The 22,664-nt window shown below is 35.0% G+C and overlaps 4 protein-coding genes and 1 pseudogene across 5 annotated transcripts; 4 read left to right on the forward strand and 1 right to left on the reverse strand.

Moving 5' to 3' along the window:
* Window positions 1–319: 319 nt before the first annotated feature.
* On the forward strand, window positions 320–3,036 carry LOC141707734 (large ribosomal subunit protein uL29z-like). Its single transcript, XM_074511075.1, has 4 exons — window positions 320–464; window positions 622–757; window positions 1,842–1,998; window positions 2,756–3,036. Exons 1-4 carry the CDS (start codon window positions 461–463, stop codon window positions 2,828–2,830), a joined length of 372 nt encoding a protein of 123 aa, XP_074367176.1. The 5' UTR covers window positions 320–460; the 3' UTR covers window positions 2,831–3,036.
* Window positions 3,037–4,469: 1,433 nt separating this feature from the next.
* Window positions 4,470–7,980, forward strand: LOC141707735 (ankyrin repeat-containing protein ITN1-like). Of its 2 annotated transcripts, none has more exons than XM_074511076.1 (4): window positions 4,470–4,709; window positions 5,151–5,645; window positions 6,134–6,543; window positions 7,058–7,980. In XM_074511076.1, the coding sequence occupies exons 1-4, from the start codon at window positions 4,685–4,687 to the stop codon at window positions 7,883–7,885; spliced, it is 1,758 nt and encodes a 585-aa protein (XP_074367177.1). In that variant the 5' UTR covers window positions 4,470–4,684; the 3' UTR covers window positions 7,886–7,980. The 2 variants fall into 2 exon arrangements, with proteins under 2 accessions (XP_074367177.1, XP_074367178.1); XM_074511077.1 differs by having other exon boundaries at window positions 5,154–5,645.
* A 932-nt stretch (window positions 7,981–8,912) lies between these two features.
* Window positions 8,913–10,084, reverse strand: LOC141707736 (putative membrane-associated kinase regulator 4). The gene has a single exon (XM_074511078.1). The coding sequence runs from the start codon at window positions 10,043–10,045 to the stop codon at window positions 8,960–8,962; it is 1,086 nt and encodes a 361-aa protein (XP_074367179.1). The 5' UTR covers window positions 10,046–10,084; the 3' UTR covers window positions 8,913–8,959.
* Window positions 10,085–13,457: 3,373 nt separating this feature from the next.
* Window positions 13,458–14,795, forward strand: LOC141692090 (adenylate-forming reductase 03009-like; annotated as a pseudogene).
* Window positions 14,796–19,424: 4,629 nt separating this feature from the next.
* On the forward strand, window positions 19,425–22,202 carry LOC141707738 (chalcone--flavanone isomerase-like). Its single transcript, XM_074511079.1, has 4 exons — window positions 19,425–19,701; window positions 20,011–20,169; window positions 21,085–21,308; window positions 21,697–22,202. The coding sequence occupies exons 1-4, from the start codon at window positions 19,455–19,457 to the stop codon at window positions 21,859–21,861; spliced, it is 795 nt and encodes a 264-aa protein (XP_074367180.1). The 5' UTR covers window positions 19,425–19,454; the 3' UTR covers window positions 21,862–22,202.
* The last annotated feature ends 462 nt before the right edge of the window (window positions 22,203–22,664 follow it).

A 22,664-nucleotide genomic window follows, 5' to 3' on the forward strand; every position in this document is an offset into this window, starting at 1 on the left:
AAATCGAATGGGGTCAATTATTTTTTTTTCCCTTTGTTGAATACCCCTTACCAAACGCTACTTAGTATTTTAACTTGACGACAACTTTAATAGACGAATAAAAAAAAAGTGAGATATGATATTTATAGCTGTTAACAGTAAAGTGAGGACAAAATAAAACTATATTTAGAGGTGTACTAGATAAGGCGTCCAGCGTTCAGATTTCCCCGTAACGGGGAACAGTAAAGTGATGATTTTTATTGCCAAACAGCCAACTAAATTGGGCTGAGAGCCCACATAAGTTGAATTTACCGGTCGCCGAACTCACAGCCCAACCCATAATAGCAAGGCCAAGCCCATGAAAAACATCACCCCAATATAAAAATAAAAACCAATATTATAAAACCCTAAACAATATCGTCGCCATCATTTTATACTAGGGTTTGAAGCCTCACAGCACAACCGTACAGTCTCAGCAGCAATGGGTAAAAAATCTCAATCTAAATCTCAATTCTTATACTATCCAATTTCAATATATCATTCATTCATCATAATAATTAATTCAATAATTTATGTTTCAATACGAATTGTAAAAAAAAGTTTAAATGATTTGATTTTAATTTGGGGGTGAAAATGTAACAGCGAGAATCAAGGTTCATGAGCTGAGGACAAAATCGAAGCCTGATTTGTTAGCACAGCTTAAGGATCTGAAAGCTGAGCTCTCTCTTCTCCGTGTCGCTAAGGTCACTGGTGGTGCTCCTAATAAGCTCTCTAAGATGTTAGTTTCTGTTTTTTTCGCTTTCGCATACTTTTCGTCGTTGATAAGTTTGTGTTGTTATTTGTGATTGTTTGTTTAATTTAAGAATGTTGTAGTGATTATATGTTTGTAGCTGTATATACGTCGATTGTTGATGTGTAGTATTAGTATCACATTGTCTATGTATTTGTGTTTTGTTGGTTGTGTATTATGTGAACGTGTGACTTAATATTTGTTTGAATTAGCTCATGACTCGTAGTTATATCCTCTCAATTTATGTCGGATTGCATTTTATTGTTGTATGTTTTATGCATCTTATTGTAGGATGTTACTCGGAGATGTTATATAATGGAAATGCGTATACAAAGAACTTTTGTGAATTTGTGATATATTTGTTACTTTTGGCATTGGCACTAATTGATGATAGTAGTTTTGTGCCTTAAGGATGCAGTTTTGATTGATATTAGGTATATGTTCGGAACAAGAAGCAAAATAATATTCTTAAATGAATTAATGGATAGTTCAAATGAAAATAGATAACAAGAGTTCAGAAATGTTAATCTATTTTCAGTTGTTCTCTTCAATGTTTTGCAGTTGTACTGCATTAATATATTTTTTTGAACTTATTAGATCTTTGTGATTCGTTTTTATATTTTGATTCTATTAGTTCACATGTCTGTGTCTACTGGGATGAATATGCTTTAATTGCTCGTGTTATCGATATTTTTAAGAGAAGACCGGATTTGTATCATAGTGGGTAACTATTTTAGTATGCTTTGTATAGGTGACGACACCTTTATTTTTGAGATAAAGTTTGATTTTTTTGTAGGTGCTGCTTTAAGAATGATTTTAATTAAGCATGATTATACGACATGTTGTATGATGGATCACAACTAAATGTGTATCTTGTCAAAATGTGGAATCTTCTCAGTTCTGAGGCATAAAAATATATTAGGAACCATTTTTTACGTAGTTAAGGGGCTAGACACCAAGTTCCAGGAATTTAGGGGCCTAGGATGGAATTTATAGAAATTTTGCTTATGAGTTATTACGAAATGTGGATATATGTGTATGCGGCCTGTAATTTGGTTCATCTGTGATGCAGTAAGGTGGTGAGGACATCAATTGCGCAGGTGTTGACTGTTATGCAACAGAAACAAAAAGCTGCTCTTAGGGAAGTGTACAAGAACAAGAAGCTCATGCCTCTGGATTTGCGTCCCAAGAAAACTAGAGCCATTCGTAGGCGTCTTACCAAGCACCAGGTATTGTTTACTCTCCACATTATTTGTGCTTATTATATAATTGATTTTATGTCTAATACTCCCTCAGTCCCTTCCAATTGTTTATATTTTTGAGGAGGTGTCCGACACGCATTTTAAGGTGCATAAAAAGTGTAGTTATGTAACTTATTTTTACAATTTTCTTTTTCCGAATAAAAGTTGAATGTTTTAATTTTTATTCAGAAAAACAAAATTGTAAAAAAAAATTACAGAACTATACTTTATATCCACCTTAAAATGCGTGTCGGACACTCTCTCAAAAATGTAAACAATTGAAAGGGACGGAGGGAGTATATTTTACTGGTAGATTATATTTTTTTTTGTTTTGAACGAAATTCTCCTACTCACCGAGTTTGTGGAAAGAACTGCCTTGCATTGTTACAGAAGATAGTAGATACATGCTCGGATGAATTTACCTAGAATGCTTCATAGCTTTTGAAGTAAGATTGTTGATGGTTTTTACATTCAGAAGTTGCTAAAATAATAAGAAACAATTTTAACCCAACCCTTTTATTTGTATAGTGACAAAATATTAAGAAACAATCCTACCCCAACCCTTTTATTTGTAGAGTGACAAAATATTAGAAATCCCTATCTGAAAGAAACACCTTGACCTTCTTCTATTCTTTGTTTGTTGGATAGCTTTGATGGATATCATTAGTGTTGTATATGTGACTATTAATTCCTGGGCTTTTAAAAATTTTATGAAGTTGGAAATAACATTGTTGTATTTGCATAGGCATCATTGAAGACAGAGCGTGAAAAGAAGAAAGAGAAGTACTTCCCAATGAGAAAGTATGCAATTAAGGTGTAGGCTAGATTCTGCAAGGGACGAGATTTTGATATTGTGTCTATTAATCTCAATTCCAGTTTTGAGTTCAGTGAACTGTTTACCATTACTATGTTGGTGGATCCTAATTTAAGTGTATTGTTGTTACTTTACATCAGTTGACCCATTAAGTTCTATAATTTTAGACTATGTTAGTTATATGAATGAATTATGTCTATCCTGTTGCTCCACTTCCAGGTGTTGGCTTGACCTGTTTTTACTTTTTTGTTTGGGTTCATTGGCTTGTTTTTAATTTGTTTATGGTGTGGGTTTAATCATACCTTGGCACAACTTAATTATCCTCTTATACAAATAGAATAAATATTCTGCCTATGGCATGAGTCAAAAACTGTGCCAGACTGTCCATTCCTTTTCGTGCTACATGGCAGAGGCAGATAGCTGAGTGGCTTAGGAAAGGTTTTTAAGAAATGTTTTGGGGTCTTGGTTGAGCTACACTGTCTTCAAGTCGCGAATATTAGTTTCCGAAGTAGTTTTGAAATTTATTACTAGCTGATCTGGCAAGACTAGTACCGGAGTCCTCATACTTCACTCATCTATATGGTGCACAATCTATGTTCTTTCTCTCAAGGGTTTTTCTTGTATGTGACTTTGTTTGCAACTTGAGTCAAATAACTTAGCTCATCAAAATAGTAGGGGAATGATCAAATAGTTTGCTCGTTGCAGAAATCAGAAACAATTGGGATCAAAAAGGAGCACAACGCCATATGCATAGTAGATTTGTTAAGCAATGGATAGGAATTGCATTGTATTTGCTTTAACTCTTCGTAGTACACAAATCTTTGTCTTTGTCCACATATCGAAGTAAGTTTCGTTTATGATGACTCTGAAATATAAAATAGAAGACCACTTTGGAGTAAATCCTAAGAAAGCCTGTGGCCCTGTACCACAAAAGCGAGTCAATCCAAACAAATTAAAGTATAAGTACTGCCTTTGGTTCATGATTATGGAATGCTGAAACAAGCCACGTTATAAAAAGGCAACTCAATTCTAACAAGTAATTATGAAATAAGCATCTAAATAATTGATTAATTGAAATCAATCATAAATCTAAATGGCATTGTCGGAGGGTTAATTCTGATTATAAAATCAGCTAAAGAATCAAATGAATCGGAATAGTAATCATTTGTTTATATTAAAATACTGAAACAATCCCCGGGATATATATCAAATCGAAATTAAATTTAGTAATTCACAATCTTAAATTTTAGAAAAAGTGCTTCACTGTCTATCTAGCATCAGTGAATTATGTATTAACATATTAATAAATACAAATAAATAAGATAAATATACGAATTTTTGTAGATAAATCATTTTTTTTACCACCGAAGAAATGGAATGAACTACATTTACATAACCTTACTCAAACAAAACATATTATCTTTTAAATTTTTTAAACAGACTTCAACTCTATTCATTTATATTTTTTCAAATAAATCCCACTTTAAAATTTGAATTCAAAATCGTTAATGCTGCTTTCTTAATATGATGAAAAACGAAGGTGATAAACAAGATCGTGTAACATGCGCATAGATAGGAGTATAAATTGAAAAAAGACATTAATATACATCTTTTAAAATGTAAAAACCTCCAAAATCCTAAAACAAAAGGCCTACTTGAACCTTCCTCTGCACTTTCCTCTGTTTCTGTCTCTATCTTCCTTGTTCCACTGACTGATCCTCTCCATTATTATAACAACTCTCTTCTTCACTTTCACCTTCACATTACCCTTAAAACACAAACTCATATACTTCTTCTACTCCACTATTAAATCACTCAAACAACACAGTTTCCTCTCATCTGGTGTTTCTTTACTCAAAAATGTCCTCCTCTGCCACTGATGCAAGTATGTTTCATGTTTGTTTTCTTTTCTTTTTCTTTTTTGTATCTATTTACTTAAAGTTTGTATCTTTTGCCCATATCATCTCTCTCTCTCTCTCTCTCTCTCTCTCTCTCTCTCTCTCCCTCACACACACACCACATTAGTGATTAGTAAGATTAGTAAAATGTGTTTATAAGCACCCTTATTTCATATGTGATCACTTAAAGTTCATTTCTTTTAGCTAATTCAGATACCCATTTTATACCTTCAATTTAATCTAATCAAACACACATTGGTACCTGTTAAAAAGATCAAAGATTTAATATATAAGTACAGCTAATATGATGTCTTAAAAACGAATATTCTCTGTATGAAATTTGTTTATAATGATTGGTTTTATTGCAAATGGGAACTTTGATTTGAACTCTATTATTAATTTTGTTTGAGTTCTTGATTATTGCACAGTAGGTGATAGAGACTTGGAGAAAGGTGTAATGAGTCCAACTATTGCTCGAAATCCTAATTTTGAGCTGTCTCAGTCATCTTCACCTTCGTCGTTAACAACACCAGCACTTGTACTGTCAAATTCTGGCAAGAGAATTGATCAGGGGAGGAAGAAGTATGTGAAGCAAGTGACAGGCAGGCATAATGATACTGAGTTGCATTTGGCTGCGCAGCGTGGGGATCTTATTGCTGTCAAGCACATTCTTGGTGATATTGTGAACCAAATGGCTGGGACTTATAGTGGTGAGGATTTAGAGACTGAGGTGGCGGAAATTAGGACATCGATTGTGACTGAGGTGAATGAATTAGGAGAAACTGCAATTTTTACGGCAGCTGATAAGGGACATCTTGATGTTGTTAAGGAGTTATTGAAGTACTCGAATAAGGAGTCATTGACGAAGAAGAATAAATCAAATTTAGATCCTTTGCATGTGGCTGCTAGTCAAGGACATCATGGTAAGGTTCTTTATCTTTTCAAAATTTATTTAATGTCTAATGTCCTTTGTGTGATTACTCTTGAGTTCCTGTACAAGGCTCTAAGTTTATAACTTGTTTAGGTGTTTAGATTAATCCATGTCCATGTCGAATATCAAGGTTGAGGATCTGAAGTGCTTTCCTTCCACGAAACTAGTTTGTTATTTATATAACAAACTGCGTTGATGTCGTTGTTGTCATACTTGGTGATAATTGAGAATCATAGACTACAATCGAGTGGGATAGTTTTTTTGTATGTTAAACCTGTTCATATATAGTCTCAATCACAGCATTGTCTATGTTGTCTGCACACATTACAATCTGAAATGAACACTTGATAATTAATATTGCAGCAGATAAGTGATTAATTAATGTGCTAATTCTTGTTGTATCGGAAAGGATCTTTGCTGACGTCGTCCACTTGTATTTACCAACCAATTGTATATCTCATAATCAAAGTATTGTTGCAGCTATTGTCCAAGTGCTCCTAGACCACGACCCAGAGCTGAGCAAAACGATAGGCCCACAACATGCAACTCCTCTTATATCTGCAGCTTCCAGAGGACATACATCCGTAGTAAATGAACTACTGTCAAAAGACTGTAATTTGTTAGAGATTGCCAGATCGAATGGGAAAAATGCATTGCATTTAGCAGCAAGAGGGGGACATGTGGACATTGTAAAGTCATTATTAGATAAAGACCCTCAGTTGGCTAGAAGAACAGATAAAAAAGGACAGACTGCGTTGCATATGGCTGTCAAAGGTCATAGTTGTGAGGCGGTGAAGCTACTTCTTGAAGCTGATGCCGCTATTGTAATGCTTCCGGACAAGTTTGGTAACACAGCCTTGCATGTGGCTACCAGGAAAAAACGAGCTGAGGTATTCAATGTTAAAGCTAAATTTTCATTATTGATATGTGTTGCAACAGTTGTAACTTTTCATATAGCATTAAAACCACACATATCAGTGATGTATGATCTTGTTTGAGAAAAGAAGGATAGGAAAGGTAATAGCCGGGATAGTATCATGAGTACATGACGTATTCGGCCGATAATTGTACACACACTATCATTCGGTCTTCTTAGTTCACCATCTAATTCGAAGATGACTACCATAAAAACAATTGTGAATACGAGTTTACTTATTTTGAACCTTATGGAAAGCCAAAAGGTTCTAGGCTCAATTTATAACCTCTTTTCATCAGCATCACCCGGAAAAGAAGTAATAGTTTCAAGATTGTTCTCGTCATTTATTTACTATAGCAAGTCACTAGTAGCACACTACAATTCTTCCATCTACTAATTAGTATTTTTGTACATTTTTTGAAGTTCATTCATAAAAAGTATAACTACAAAATCCAACATTTAGTAACATTATTTCTTGTTTGGTGCAGATAGTAAACGAGTTGTTATGCCTCCCTGATATTAATGTTAATGCGCCAACCAGAGACCACAAAACGGCACTTGACATAGCTGAAGGGCTTCCACTCTCTGAAGAATCCTCAGATATAAGGGCATGCCTCATTCGCCGTGGTGCTGTTAGAGCTAACGAGTTGAACCAACCAAGGGATGAGTTAAGGAATACTGTAACTCAAATAAAGAAAGATGTTCACACACAGCTCGAGCAAACTAAGAGAACAAACAAGAATGTTCATGGGATTGCTAAAGAGCTCAGGAAGCTTCACCGGGAAGGGATTAATAACGCAACCAACTCGGTGACTGTGGTGGCTGTGCTTTTTGCTACAGTTGCATTTGCAGCTATATTTACTGTACCTGGTGGAGATAACGATCAGGGGATGGCTGTAGTGGTGAGCAGGGCTTCTTTTAAAATCTTCTTCATCTTTAATGCCATTGCTCTTTTCACGTCATTGGCTGTTGTGGTCATTCAAATTACACTGGTTAGAGGTGAAACGAAAGCAGAACGGAGGGTAGTAGAAGTAATTAACAAGCTGATGTGGCTGGCTTCTGTGTGCACTTCTGTGGCATTCATGGCATCCTCTTACATTGTCGTTGGTCGCAAATACGAGTGGGCAGCAATTCTAGTAACAGTCGTGGGAGGAATAATAATGGCCGGAGTTCTTGGCACCATGACTTACTACGTTGTGAAGTCAAAGAGAGTCCGATCAATGAGGAAGAGGGAGAAGCATGCAAGAAGCGGCTCCAACTCATGGCATCATTCTGATTTTTCTGATTCAGAAGTTCACCGGATGTATGCACTTTAAGAGTCTAGCTACTAACCTTACTACTAAAGTTTGCTTGTAACATTGTAAACAATCATGGAAGGTACATTATTAAAATGATTTGCAAACTTTTTTTATAGATGAACATATCATATCCAGTGTTCATATTAGCAATTAGCATGTTTTTCAAGTATCTGCATCTGGCACTATATTTTGGATGTTTAGTAGTACTGGTGGCCATTTGTTGCATGCTAGTTAAACATCTGGAGGTTCAAATGTGCCATGTATATGCTCTCGATGTATTAAAGTGGGTAAACAGAATATCAGAATTTGGTATCAGTTTGTAGCGTTAGATAAGTAATGCCTTCTAATCTCTGTTGTTCATTCCACCCATCGAAGGTGTAAGATCGGTGAGATGAAAGTAAGGGCCTAACGGCAGGTGGCTCTTGATCGGGTTTTGTGCTGCGTAAGAAATCTCCACTTGTACAAGAAGTGCGCATAAAAATAATTGAAGCACCGGTTTAGGGAAAGATGGTTAGAAAACATGTGAAGAATCGTGTGGAGAGATTTATGTACGGATTGATTACTGAAGCTGAAATAACTATTGACAAAATTGTCTACGACCTGATTAATTCTACCTCACCTTCTTCTCTCTTCCGTACTCGTCATTCCCAAGGTTAATTCTCCTCTAAACCTCAATACTTTCTTTCTGTTTCATATTTTTTTGAGATTTATTAATAATTACTACTTGCAGTTATCCCCCTCATGAGACCTCTGATAAAACATGGAAACGGGTGGCATATTTCAGTTGTAACGAAATATATACTAATGAAAATAATATTTTTCTTTCTAAATTAGAACTTGATTCCCAGTTTTTTGGTCTCTATGAAAATCTTGTGATAACTGATAATATCTTCTTAAAAAGTTATATTATTCCTCGTTCCGACCCTTAGTATATTTTCTGATTTATAACACCAAAAACCCTGACAATGTCAATACTTGTAATGAATAATAGGAATGGTCTGAATGGACTTGCACAAAAGTATGAACATAGAATGGAAAATGAGCATGATGAAATTAAATATCTATGGATCATTTATAATCATTCTCCAATAGTTAGACCTGGCAAAGTTCATATCTCTCTCTGTCCTCATACGTAATCCTAGAAGAGGGGAACGTATATGATTCCATATCACTTAAATCTTTTCTCGAATGAAACAGCTGCTGAGAACTCTTGCAATGAGCAATTGCACTCTGTATTGAATTTTCAATATCTGAATATGTACTGCCATTTAGCTTGAATGATTGTGATTCTGGAAACCCATTTGAAGTACTTGAACTTGACGACGACAAAGAGCCAACTGAAGATGAAAAAGATGAAGACGTAGTTGTTGAAAGCCGCTTGATAGCACAAGTGAATGATCTTCTATGATGACCAATACCATTCTCAGGATTTTGTCCATTCTTAATGCTCCTCTTGGTTGACATTTTGTATTTGCTTGTATGTATTTTTCCAAGTGCTTCTCTTTCGACTTTTCTATAATTGTTTGCACATTCTTTTGCCATAGGAATTGCTCGTTCTCCTATTGAAGCTGCTGCAGAACACTCATTTGAACATCCAGACTTATTAAACAAAGATTTCAGATAAGTATGGGAAGCCTTCATCCTTGAACCAAGGGACGACTGCTTGATTAACTTAAGTTTTCTTGTCCATGACTTTTTCTGGTGATCAGCAATGAAATCACTTGCTTCAGTAGAATACTCGTATAAATACTCATCAGGCATTAGTTCTTGACTAACCTGACAAGATTCGTATGGTGAGATATTACAGGATTCAAAGGGGGTGGTGCTTGCAGGGGTGGTATTTTCTAATGGAGTGCTAAAAAACTCATCAAAAGAATCTGCATATTTATCATAGGAGTAGGCATATTTATCATAGGAGTTGGCATTCTGCAGCAATTTTTCAACCATCTGTAAACGCGGTGGGAGGTGAAGTGGAAGAAGCTTCCCTTTGTAGAAGAGTTCATCAGCTGGAGAAGTAGTTGTGTCGCTTTCTGAAAAGCTGGGGAACATCTGGAATTCAAATTCCCTGGAATGCGGAGGAGAGCTCATGGCATGGCAGAAAACACTGCTATTTGAGCTCACTGCCATATCAATATAATCTTCATCTGCATGGTTGCATGAATCGAAATTTGCTGCCATTGCACTCTCTTTTCCTCCCAATGTAGGTGTGTTTGTGAAATATGTGTTGGTGTAGTTTAGTTGTTTGCAAATTGCTGTTTATATAGGGGAAGGCCACAGGTGAAAGTAGTGTTTTCTTTTTCAGTTTATAAAATGCTTGTAAAATAAAGATTCTGGAAATGGAAACACTTTCTTAAAAATGTTTGGCAGAAATTTTTTTCAGCAGTGTCAATTATAATATTCGTTAAAATTCTTGTATTGCTCGACAATCATCCATGTCTTCTTCTCCAACTTTTGTGATACATTTTTTTATTGTTTATAATGTCTCTGTATCATAAGATATTCACACTTCAACAAAATTTTTGAAAAAGCTATGGATAGAATCATTGGTCATATTAGCAGGTTTTGATTGTATTCGTCGTACACTAATCATTGTGCTAATTGTGGCTCAGGTTCTTCTCGAGCACTGGATGCATTAACATCAGGATTTACTTTTACTTTGTATCATGGCCTGATTAACGGACCTTGTCGATGACCACCCAGAGCAAGGAAAAGGTAAATGTGTTACTTACTATTGAAGTCTTGAATTCAAGATAGAGCTTACAACAATTATTTGGCTTGGAATTATAAACATTTTCTCATTAGTTTAGGCCAAATTTATTACTACTACTCCTTGCAAGACCTGCATTTTGACAAGGGTTGGCAGTTTCGCAAACTGGATCATTCGAGGTATTTTAACTGAGGATATATATGCTGCACATTTTTACTTTCTAACATCGACTCTTATGTTAAGTGGTTGGATGCTGTGTGTAAAGAAGATTTTATATATTTTTGGATGGCTGAATTGGTGGATGAAGGGTTGAAGGGCCACTTCTGTGTGATGGCATTATATATTGGTCTTACACCTTTTACGAAATGATGCACTAAAAGTTATTGTTGAGCCTCTGTTTCTTCTAAAGTATACACTATGCCCTAACAAAACTAGTAACCCAAATATTTAATATGAACTCACTTCATAATCCCTGGTTTTCTGCTTCTGCGACCTAACTTATACTAAACCATTGTTTATGGTGATGCATGTGTGTAAATTCGATGTTACTAGGATTAGGTTGGAAGGGTTTAACATTAAGAATCCGAGGTGTCAGAGTGTCCATAGGCTTGCCCAATTTAAGTATCATAGCAGGTACTCAAGCTGAAATTAGAAGTCGGAATAGTACAGCATGCAATAATGAAGTCTCTCGCGGGGAAGGGGGGAGGGGAGAGGGGACGCGTGTGTTACATGTGTCATCACTCATCATGCATATATATTTCAAGAAGCATAGCCTAGGAGTGAGGATTAAAACACTTCCCCGACATTCTATAGTGGGAATGGCAGTGAAGCAAGTGATGTCTGTGAAACTTTGATACTCAGGATATTTGTTGGTTCTCCTGTTAAAAAACACGGCCCCTATTTTTAAGTTTGCTTTATTAGGATTAAGAATGAATAAAAATACCATCACCTTTAAGCTTAAGCTGTTCTGAAGGGCTGCTCTTAGAATATTATTAATATTTTTAGGTGGCCCACTCAAATCTAACACTCAGTTCACTGGCAGGTTTTAGCAAGCTCTGTGGCTGCTGAGTGCTGAAAGTGTTGATCAGTAGATGCACAAAAGGGGCTGATAAGTGGAATTCCATAGGTGTGATGTTCACTCTTTACTATTTTATCATCGAAAATAGAAAAATGTCGTATCCGGTGCACAAAACTCTAGCATCAACATAATCACCAGACAGTTTAAATATCCCCTCTTTTCTGATTTCTACCTTCTACCCTGGAATGAAATAATATGAATACGCATAATAACATATCCCAACATTATTAAAAGTGGAGAATGATACAAGATAAGAGCAGCAAAGGTCTCTTTGTGCCATTTTGAAATTCATCCCCAGTGGGCTACAAACCAAAATATGAGGATCAAAATGTTAGTCTTGATTGCTTCATGAGCAGCAAGCAGACCCTCTAAGATACCATCGCAGGACCTTCATTGCCAGTTATCCTACCGACAGGCGTTGTAAACAATCAAACATGCTGTGCCATGAACTGTCATAGTTGCTAATTGGAATATTGTAGCTAAGACAAAAGCCTTGCCTATGAAATTATGTGAAGCTGAAAATACATGAATTTTGGATATGGGGCCTCTTGATCCACCACCTTATGTGGCCTTTGGCTAATTGCAGTGGTATCCCCTAAACAATAATGTTGCCTCCAAAAGGGAACTTAGATTTTAATTTCTAAATGCAGAAAACTTTATGCTTTATCAACAGGGTCCTTTTGTTTATATAGATTAAGAGTAACTGTAAACCCTGTTGGTGTAGGCGTAAATTTTATTCACAGTGTAGAGTATAGATATCGGTATTAGACACACTTACACATATTATGTTCTCCGAGGAGCCACTACATACAACTGTAATGTCGAAACTGTAAAAGCCAGGGTATAGCTGCTCACTTCTTAATTGTGAGATGTCTAATGTCAAAATCTCCGTTTAAATTTACTTCATTAAACAAAGAAAATCAGAAAGTGTTATTGAGAGACGGCTGTATATACGTGCTGTTGAACATTCTAGAAGAGTGATCATGGAATTTGGTTTGAGTAAAGTTCTGCAGGTAGATTAATACTTGGCTGCTGCAAAGATATTGGATACATGTTGATTTGCTGCTGAGAAGGCCTGTTTGGACATCATATTTGATGTTCTTCATCCGCGCCTAACAGAACAATTGAATCCTAAGAACTTAGCTCATGACATTGCCAAGCAAGGACTATGTAAAACATCCGACTTTGAAATATTTTAAAAAAAGCCGCCTGATTAAGTGATTAATCTCTAATACTTCATTGTTATTGACATTATCTAATAATTGTTCTAACTCTCAATCTCAGTCTATAAAATCTTTTGATATTGCTCACCGTTTATCCGCTTTGACACAGAACTAAGCAAGCCGCCCCAGGTGTCTCACATTCACAGATTTTAGCAAGTTCTGCTATTGTCTCATGAAAATAAAATGTTATCTGTCAATTTTCATGACAAAGTTTGGATAGTTTTCTAAATGATCTTGTTATAATTTATTCCTTTTTAAATTTATGCCCCTTGATTCAAAGTCAATGAAGAATTTGGATTGTACTTTGAGAATTGATAATATATGACACTGACAATATATGACACTGACAATATTTGACATATTGGATTACTAGTATGTGCCAAACGAGAATTAATTAGCAGGTGATTATGACATTGCTACTGTTAAGCAGGGGCTGATTACATAACTACATTATAAAAAAAGGCAAACTAAAATGCATTAATCTACCAGAGAAAAACGACTTAAGTACAAGAACGTATCAATTCCATGGCAAATCAAGAAGAACTTGCTAAATTTTCGAGTTTTTAAGGTGTAGCATTTGAAATGAAGTCTCAGCAGAATTCATTTGCCATAGGACATTCACCTATTCTTGAAGAACCTCAACCTCATAGTTCACGATTTTCGCTTCGATGTGGAAGCAGTTATAAAATTGCACCCACATTGAGCATGAATCTGCGGTCTCCTAGCCAAGCTAGTAGCCATTTTTATGACGTAGATGTCGAGGAATACGATGATGTCTATGATGACATTAATGTACTAGTTGGCATGGAAGAAGGCCAGAGTCATAATCATGCACTTCCGCAGTCACCACCTTGTGTAAAATGTGAACCACAGAAAGTCACTCAATATAATTGGTTTGGTTCTTGGTGCAACTGAGAATTTTTCATATGCAAGAAACCATGCTGCTGTATTTGCCATAGGAAATATTCTTGCTTTGACATTATGTCGAAGTGAGGCATTCTTACGAATGCTCTTTTGGATGGCTGTAAATATCTTTGGCTGGTCTTGGATGCCTCTTCACTTATAATTGGCCATAACATCTCTTTTGCAATCTCTTGGAAGCATGCATAGTGGTTGTGGAGTGTCTTTAGTTGCATGGCTTATATATGCTTTAGTCTTAACTCTCAAAGATGGAGACAACGCTTCACCTGAGATTATCGGGGTTGCTTCAGCAATCCTTGGACTTTTGTGCTTGTCTTGCTTAGCAGCATTTCACATATGATCCTGAAAGAAAATCATACAAGGATCATTCTAAACTGATGAGACAACAAGAGTTCTTGCTAACTCTTTCTATTACAATTCTAACATTCCTCCCATGGATAACTGTGAGACGTGTCCCGGCCCTGTAAGGGGACTCTGCACCATCTAGTCATGCTTCATTGATTAGGAAGAATCAGTCGTTCACCATTATCCGAATTGCATCGTTTCTGATAATAAACAGGAGCATATGATGCTTGCCGGTGCAGTTGGCGAATCTACAAAAACACTTGTATCAAAACCTCCAAAACATTTATGGGTTCGGCAGGTTCACTTTGCAGAGCTGCCTTATCTAGTAAACATGTATGATAGAGTATTTGAGTTTTCCTTTCCTTCTTGTTACAACCATGCTCGGCTGATGTTTGGGTGGCTAAAGGGATTGAGCAAAACTTTGGCAAAGAAATTCAAAAAATGGTCAGTGCTAAAGAAAAGGTAATTGTTCATGATACTAGCAATCCTGAAGAAAAGGGAAGGCCTAATGTGTCTCAAATGAGTGTTGATGCTGCTAAGAAATGGGGAGCTGAAGTTGTGATTGTTACTAGCAATCCTGAAGGAAGGAAAGATTATGTTTTAGATGCTTGCAAGGCCTCGGGCATTACTGCATTTGGTCCTATTTGGGACTAGAGATGCACAAAAGGCCCACCGGACCGGGCTTAAAAAGCCCGGGCTTTTTAAAGCCCAGGCTTTGACCGGGTCGGGCTTTTTGGGCTTTGATTTTGACTGGCCCGGGTTTTTCAAAAATGTCAGAGCCCGTTTGGGCCCTCGAGGCCTAACCGGACTTTTTTTTCGGGCCGGATCGGATTGGGCCGGGTTTTTTCTATTTTAAATCGGATCGAGTATTATTAAAGATTCCGAAGAATACATATGTTAGCAATTAGATCATCATTAAAATGTATTAGTTTACATGAAATATTTTACGAAAACATTACTTCGTTGAAAATATTTAATTTCGGCAAAAAATAAACATGTTTAAAGAATAATATATTTTATCATTGTTATGATAACAATGATATCTAAATATATATAGTGTACTTGTTATATATTCTTTCATTATTTAGGTAACGAAGTATATAAATAATATTATTAATCACAAATATGTTAATATATATGTGTTTAAAGTATTATTTATATTTATAATAAATGTGAATTTATAGATATATAAGAAAAGATATTAGAATAATCAGATTATAACCGGACTTTTTCGGGCTTTTTATCGGCCCGGGCTGGGCCGAAGCCCGGGCTTTTAACCGGGTCGGGCCGGGCTTTGCCTAAAAATATAAGGTCTGTCGAGGCCCGAAGCTCGGGTCGGGACCGGACCGGGCTTTGACTGGGCTGGGCTTGACCGGGTTTTGACCGAATCGGGACGGGTCAGATTTTCGGGTCCAGATTTTTTGTGCATCTCTATTTGGGACTCTTGAAGTTCATTATGCTGCGAAAATGTGTACTAATCATGGCCACAAATTTGTTCATTGAAATCATGAAATGCATGCAAACAGGCCTGGAAATGTTACCAAATTAATTTCTAAAAAAGTTATAAAATGTCATTTGTCAAATTTTTATTGATTAATAAAAAATGGATCTCGCATCAATAAAATTATTTTATAATGTCATGTAAGCTATGACACATCATTTTGCAACAATATTTTGTAAATTTTTTGTGACTCTAGTATTACTAGATATATAAACCTAGATAAAATTACTTTAAGTACCGTCGTAGATAAATCATTTACTAGTACTATCTTTTTGAGCCGCCTCCCTCCTCTCTCCCCTCTTCTAGGATTTGTCAATTTTCAAGTAAATCGAGGGGTTTCTACTGGTTTTCTCCAGTGGAAAGTCCCAATCCCTTCATTTTTTTTATTCTCGCTGATTTCCTTTCAATAAAACCCAATTCTTTTAGGTATTTGTGTGTCTCTCCTCTTGGAGTGTGTATCTGTCTCTCCTTTTAGAGTGTTTGTTATATTTTTGCTTAGTCATGATTGGTTTAATCTGGTATTGGATCTGTTGAGGACGAAGTTGCTGATATTTTTGTTGATCTGCAAAACCTGTATCGAATCTGGGACGGTGATGATTATTGCAAGAGCTCACCTTTCACAACCAAAGATTGTTCATCTTTTATGGGTTTACAATTTCGGCATGTCTATAGCTGGTATCCGGCATGTAGATAGCTGGGGTGCCTTCGGCATGTTTATAGCTGGTGTCCGGCATGTAGATAGTTGGAGTGTCGCTTCTCCTATCTCATTTTATGCGATTGTTGTTTCTGAACATTGGGCTAATCATAGTTTTTACGTGATATGGTCAATTGCGATGTTGCTATCTTCAGAGATGCTGGTGCAATTTGGATCGCCTGAGATGTCTTTGATTTCGTTTTTAGCTTCAAGAATTTTTAAATTCTATGTGTTAAACGATCAGGAAACAAATCATCTAATTGATTTTAGTATGTTATTTGTTTTATCACCTGCTTATATCGACGGTTGGGGGTTTGTCCCTGTATTATATTCAATTTAATGAAAATCTTCATACTTTTATGTTGATTGTTGTTACATCATCATAAATTAGTATTATCTGTTATAAATTTATAATACATAAACTAAATGTAAAAATATTATGAAAGGTTGCATATGTTTACAACTTTCCGTAATTAAAAAAAATTGAAAATTGTATCATTCAAAAAAATGTTAAAATACATTATAGGAATTTTTACAATTCGTTTTGTATAGTTGCTTAATTTTTAAACAATGTTTAACCATTCTTAAAATTAAAAAATAAATAAAACGTAATAAACATTTTGTGATTAAGAAAGTATTTCATGTAATCAAGACTCTTGTTATTAAGCAATGAATTAAATTGTGGCCCATCTTCGTACCCTCGTTTTTCCTCTTTGTTTCCTTGGGCCCAAACCTCTTTGCTTCTAACTTCATTGTAACCAAAATAAGGTCACACCTTCTAGCAGATTAAGCCCGGAATATCTTGTATGTAATTTTTGGACAAAATATACAAAAAATATTATATTGACCATATGATAACAAAAACGGTTTTTTTTTAAACAGCTAGGATTGACTCAGCTAATTAAAGAGGGATAACTATCTTTTTGGTCACACGTTCGAATCTTATGAGAGGAAAATTTATGATTATACTTCTTGAGACATGGCTTGTCGCTTAAATATAATTTACCTTGATTTACGTGTTTCACAGGCTATTACGTAAAGTCGTAGAATTTACCGAGTACTCACACGAAAATTAGCGGTTGCGGGTTACCTCCGATAAAAAAATGGTTAGAATTTACCCAGTACTCACACGAAGGGTAGCGGCTGCGGATTACCTCCGATAAAAAAATAATTTTTTTATTATGTGCCTTTTTTTTTTTTTTTTTTTTATCGTAGGTAACCCGCAGCCGCTACCTTTCGGGTGCGCACTGGGTAAACCCTACGGGCTCACGCAATAGCCTGCAAACCACGTGAACCAAGGTAATTATGTGCCTTTCTAAAGTATAAGCGCGGAAAATTAGAATTTTAGGCTATTTTGATTGGGAGAATTTTTGTGAAGGCAGATTCATCATTATTATAAAAATTGAATCAATCAAAATGTATTCAATTTCCGCGCTTATTACATGTTTATGGGCATATAATAAAAAAATTGTAACAAAAAAGAGTTACTAATTTGTATTCTAATATTAAAGTAAAACAATTGGAGTGTAATTATCATCTGTGGCTTCGTCCGAAAAAATAAATAAAGGGGAGATGTTTTCAAACTTACCCTCTATAAAAAAAGTTAAAAAGATACCTTTGCAGATTATTATAATATTTTCCCAGGAGGGGGAGGGGATGGGACGATATCCACCGCAGCTTGCACCTAACAATAATCAGAAATGGTAGTTGGGCCGGTTGGTGAATTTAAAGCCCACGTCATAATATGGCCGGCATCTCCCATTATTTTCAACGCTAGACTATTCAGTCAACATATTTAAAGTTTTACAAACTTACCGCAGCTATTTGGGGTCAAATGACCATCAATATCATTTTTTAAATTGTTGGCACCAAATGTTACTTAAAAATAAAGATTCGGGTTATGTTTTCAAAATAAACGAAAAACGCAGTTTCGTGTTAAGGTTTTCTAAAATAATTTTTTTAATAAAAGAAAAACGCAGTTTCATTTTGTGTTTTTATTTAAAAACATGGTTTCAAACTATGTTTTGGATGAAAACGCAATTTCAGAAATTGTTTTGGTAAAAAACACGGTCTCATCTTTAGTTTATGGATATAAAAACGGGTTTTCAAACTTAGTTTCTTATAAAAACGCAGTTTCTAACCGAGTTTTTCTCAGGATGCAAAAAAAAAACCAAAACGCAAATCCAAAATGAGTTAATATGACGTTTTGCCCCGTAAACATGAATTGAAGTTGTATTTTAAATTCTTTTTTTTAAAAAAAGTTGAAAACGAAACACAAAATTACACTTTTATTAATAACAAAACTTCAACCGAAACTTCATTTTGGAGTGATATTTGGGTCATTTTTTTGTAAATTGATATCCAGGGTCATTTGAATCAAAAAAAATAATATTTGGGGCCTTTTTTCCCTTGAATCAAGAGCGACAAATCTAGGCCGAAGTTATGCTATATTAAATTTTTTAATATTTTTTTAATAAAATTGTGATTTTTTAGTTAAAAATTTGTAAAAATTTTACTTCAAATTTTATCGGTCATGAAAAATTAGCGATAAATTATTTTAATTTCAAATCTTTTATGATCATAATTTCATCACATTTTATAAGAACTTATGTCATGAGATTTTATTAAATTTAAATTATTACTTTTTCTATCCCATTTTAATAGTTCACTTTGTAAAATCAAAATTTTCCAAAATTTGTGATGTTCTTTAATTGATGCAAATTTTATAGTTTTAATATTGATTAAAAGACACTTCTATATAGAAATTGAAAATATATATTATTTTATAATTTTTGTGTGTAGATATAAATGTATATTTACTTATCTTTTAGAATAGAAATAATTAATGTAATATTTAAAAATTTAGGGGTATTATTGTGTAAAAATGAGAGCAAACACATTGTAATTTTTATTTATACAAAATTTAATAAGTGATTTATTAAAATAAGATGAAAAGTAAAATAGACATATAACCCGTGACATAACACTTACTCATTAATTACAAGTTGACATTTACAACAACTAATGTTACTCCTACAACGACAAAACCCTATTTAAGTTGGAGGAGGACTTTACTCCGCAAGTACATGGGGTATAATTACTACAAAACGTATAACACATGACATTACCCAACTCTACTCCACATCTCACTAAATTTATTACAAACTGTACCTATTTACACACAAACACAATACTGCTATTTCTAAATTTCATTTGTAACTTCACTGCCTCTGCTTTTCCTCACACTCTGCACGTTACTTCTACCATGTCTCCTTCCGTTACTGAAATTCAGGTCGAAAATCATGTTTTTCCGTCCACGGTCAAACCTCCCGGCACTTGTCATTCCTTCTTCCTTGCCGGCGCAGGTACACATGATACAACCTATGCATGTCTCTCTTTTTATATATTACATTTGTGTATAGGGTGTTTATTAGATTTCCAACTTATTATCTAGCTACCATTGGAAAAATATTCATGTTTACATATGATCTCGCTGAAGTGATAACTATTTTGAGATGGGATTTGAACTTGAGACCTTCTCATAGCATGTTCAGTAATCCGTTCTCCTAAAATCTGAATGTGTTAGGAATTGGGATTACCGGGATCTTATAAATTTTGGACATAATTTATTTTGTTAGGGAAATATTGTTGTGATTAATGTTAGATGTATGCAGGTGTAAGAGGCATGGAAATTCAGGGGAAGTTCATTAAATTTACGGCCATAGGTGTGTACTTAGAGGATTCTGCAATTCCTTCACTCACGGTTAAGTGGAAGGGCAAGACGGCAGACCAGTTGACGAAATCCGTCCCTTTCTTCGATGACATCGTTACTGGTTAGAGCTCCATATTTCTTACACTCTAACTCTAATGCATTCAGAGAATTATTCCTATTGCCTGTTTCTGACTTCTTATTATAATAGGTTAATTTTTAGCTTCGATTAATACAGAAAATCTAAAGAAATGGTTAATTTCTAGAGGTTTAGGACTTTGTTTTTGCTAAATAGGTTTCGGAATATTTCATTTGAATGCACTTAACATATCAAATCTGTACTCTGTTAGGATTTCAATACAAAGGAAATGTGATTTAAACTGTGTAGCAGATTAATTGGTTAAAAATAAATCCCAAATTATATTATTTTCCCCAATAGTATTTTTTGGATCTGAAGACATTCCTTCAATGTTAGCAATAAATAGTCAAGGGAATAGGGATGTACTGGGATCATCTTTTTAGGAAAACTATTTTACTACTCCATTACAACTTAAACGGACTATCTTGCTTGGATTAGTATGTTTCTGAAGTTTATTAGCTGCGGTTGATACTTTAGTTACAATTAAATTCCCAAATCACGCACATTTGTGGAAAGACATGAAATCTTATTAAGAATAAAGAATTCTGCAGTTCCTCGAAAACTGGTTCGATAACTTTATACAGCAGCTCTCTCTCATTCTGAGGTTTTTTCTCATCGTTGCAGTATAAGATTTTGTTGTTTCTTGACCCCATAACCCTGTTTTTGGTTTTTGGAATTGACTAAGGTAAACATAAATCATTTGGTAATTTGTTTGAAGTTATCCCTTCATCGCAGCAGTTTTAACCCTTTGTGCCAGTTCTGAATTTTCAACATTAAATGGAAAGAGGAATGCCAAGTAGATTAATATATAGTATGAAATTTCGGATACCAAAATAATGTTGCAGTTGTTAAAGGTAAAACTGGAAGTTATTCACGCTATTGTAATAACCTGTTTTGCAGGTCCCTTCGAGAAGTTTACACGTGTAACGACGATTTTGCCTTTAACTGGCAAACAATATTCAGAGAAAGTCGCAGAAAACTGTGTTGCTCATTGGAAAGCAATTGGTAGCTATACTGATGAAGAGGCAAAAGCCATTGACAAGTTTCTTGAAGTTTTCAAAGATGAAAATTTTCCTCCGGGCTCCTCAATCCTCTTCACACAATCATCTGCTGGATCATTGACCGTATGTGCTCCAAATTCACAGAACTGTAAATTTTGAATTAATGATTTCCTACAAGTTTTAGTGAAATAACAGCTGCTTACTAATATACAAGTTTAATAAGAAAAAAATAAATCAAATAAGAATTTCATTTTTTATTCTAATCTAATGTGTTTTCTTTGGTTGGGCCTCTTGCAACTTGCAGAGGGTTCCCCTACCGGGCTCAAAACTATGCACTAATACCGTTCTTCTGTGGAAGTGTGTTTGGCTTTTAGAACTTTTCTAGCTCCCTTATCAATTATAAACGCTTAGTTGATCAAATTACTGATTTTGGTACCTACTTTTGTATCTAGTTCTATCACGTTCTGTACTCTTTTATTCTTTATATTCCTTACTTATTTGTCCAATATAGATCGGCTTCTCCAAGGATTCATCTATACCAGAAGACGGCAAAGCTGTGATAGACAATAAACAATTGGCAGAAGCAATATTGGACTCAATCATTGGGGAGCATGGTGTTTCCCCAGATGCAAAGCACAGTTTGGCGGTAAGGCTTTCAGACTTGTTAAAGGCTTGAAGCATCGTGACCACAAGGTTATACGGAATGGGATAGCAGAAGTGGAAGAGATGGATAGTAACGCGGCTGAAATAGAAACTCAGGTATATGCTGAAATGGTAACGGAACTTCAGAATAAAAGGTCTTACATAGTTTCGCAAAAGAATGATCACCATTTACCAGTAGTTAATGTCTGTTATGATGTATCTTATGTTTGTTCCCATTTCTATTCCAGTTGTGTGAACTGTGAGAATAATTTAAAATCTTGTCTAACCATAGCCAAGATCTTTTGTATTTAAAATCTTTTGAGAATTTTTGTGATACACATTTAAGACTTCAATTTATGTTAGTCATTTTCTGGAGATCCACATCTCCCAAATGTTCAACTTCAAAATACAAATGGCAAATACAAAAAGTTTGCCTCTGAAATATGCATTTTCGAAGGGCCTTTTCAAGATAAGCATGTAAGATATGTGTATCCCTCAAAGCTATGCGTATTTCTCAAATACACATGCAATTTTTATTTTTCTAGAGGAATTTATGCTTTGTGACCAATGTAAGTTGTGGGCTCAAATGCAACTCGAGCATTTAGCGTCTGGCCTTCAATTTTCTTACAAAAGATTCATTCATATTTCATGCTATATTCAAGATATATGCGACTTCATGCATTTGCCTTTTCAAATGGGTTCCAACTAATTGGACAATCCTGGCTCGGACATCAAATGTTTAAACTTCTAATACAGTGTTTAAAAGGAACATGCCCAACTTCTAATGCAGTGTTTAAAAGGAACATGCCCAAACGTATACTACTCCAGGATATGAAA

Source organism: Apium graveolens, chromosome 2, assembly GCF_009905375.1.
Source record: "Apium graveolens cultivar Ventura chromosome 2, ASM990537v1, whole genome shotgun sequence".
Taxonomy (NCBI): Eukaryota; Viridiplantae; Streptophyta; class Magnoliopsida; order Apiales; family Apiaceae; genus Apium; species Apium graveolens.

What these genes read in the sequence shown, in the direction of transcription:
- LOC141707735 (XM_074511076.1), top strand. Translation starts at nt 4,685, where the DNA reads ATGTCCTCCTCTGCCACTGATGCAA. An exon ending in CTCCTCTGCCACTGATGCAA is followed by an intron (nt 4,710 to 5,150) that starts GTATGTTTCATG and finishes ATTATTGCACAG; the next exon opens with TAGGTGATAGAGACTTGGAG. An exon ending in TGCTAGTCAAGGACATCATG is followed by an intron (nt 5,646 to 6,133) that starts GTAAGGTTCTTT and finishes GTATTGTTGCAG; the next exon opens with CTATTGTCCAAGTGCTCCTA.
- LOC141707736 (XM_074511078.1), bottom strand. Translation starts at nt 10,045, where the DNA reads ATGGCAGCAAATTTCGATTCATGCAACCATGCAGATGAAGATTATATT.
- LOC141707734 (XM_074511075.1), top strand. An exon ending in CCTAATAAGCTCTCTAAGAT is followed by an intron (nt 758 to 1,841) that starts GTTAGTTTCTGT and finishes TCTGTGATGCAG; the next exon opens with TAAGGTGGTGAGGACATCAA. An exon ending in GGCGTCTTACCAAGCACCAG is followed by an intron (nt 1,999 to 2,755) that starts GTATTGTTTACT and finishes GTATTTGCATAG; the next exon opens with GCATCATTGAAGACAGAGCG.
- LOC141707738 (XM_074511079.1), top strand. Translation starts at nt 19,455, where the DNA reads ATGACATTACCCAACTCTACTCCACATCTCACTAAATTTATTACAAAC. An exon ending in CTTCTTCCTTGCCGGCGCAG is followed by an intron (nt 19,702 to 20,010) that starts GTACACATGATA and finishes AGATGTATGCAG; the next exon opens with GTGTAAGAGGCATGGAAATT. An exon ending in CTTCGATGACATCGTTACTG is followed by an intron (nt 20,170 to 21,084) that starts GTTAGAGCTCCA and finishes CCTGTTTTGCAG; the next exon opens with GTCCCTTCGAGAAGTTTACA.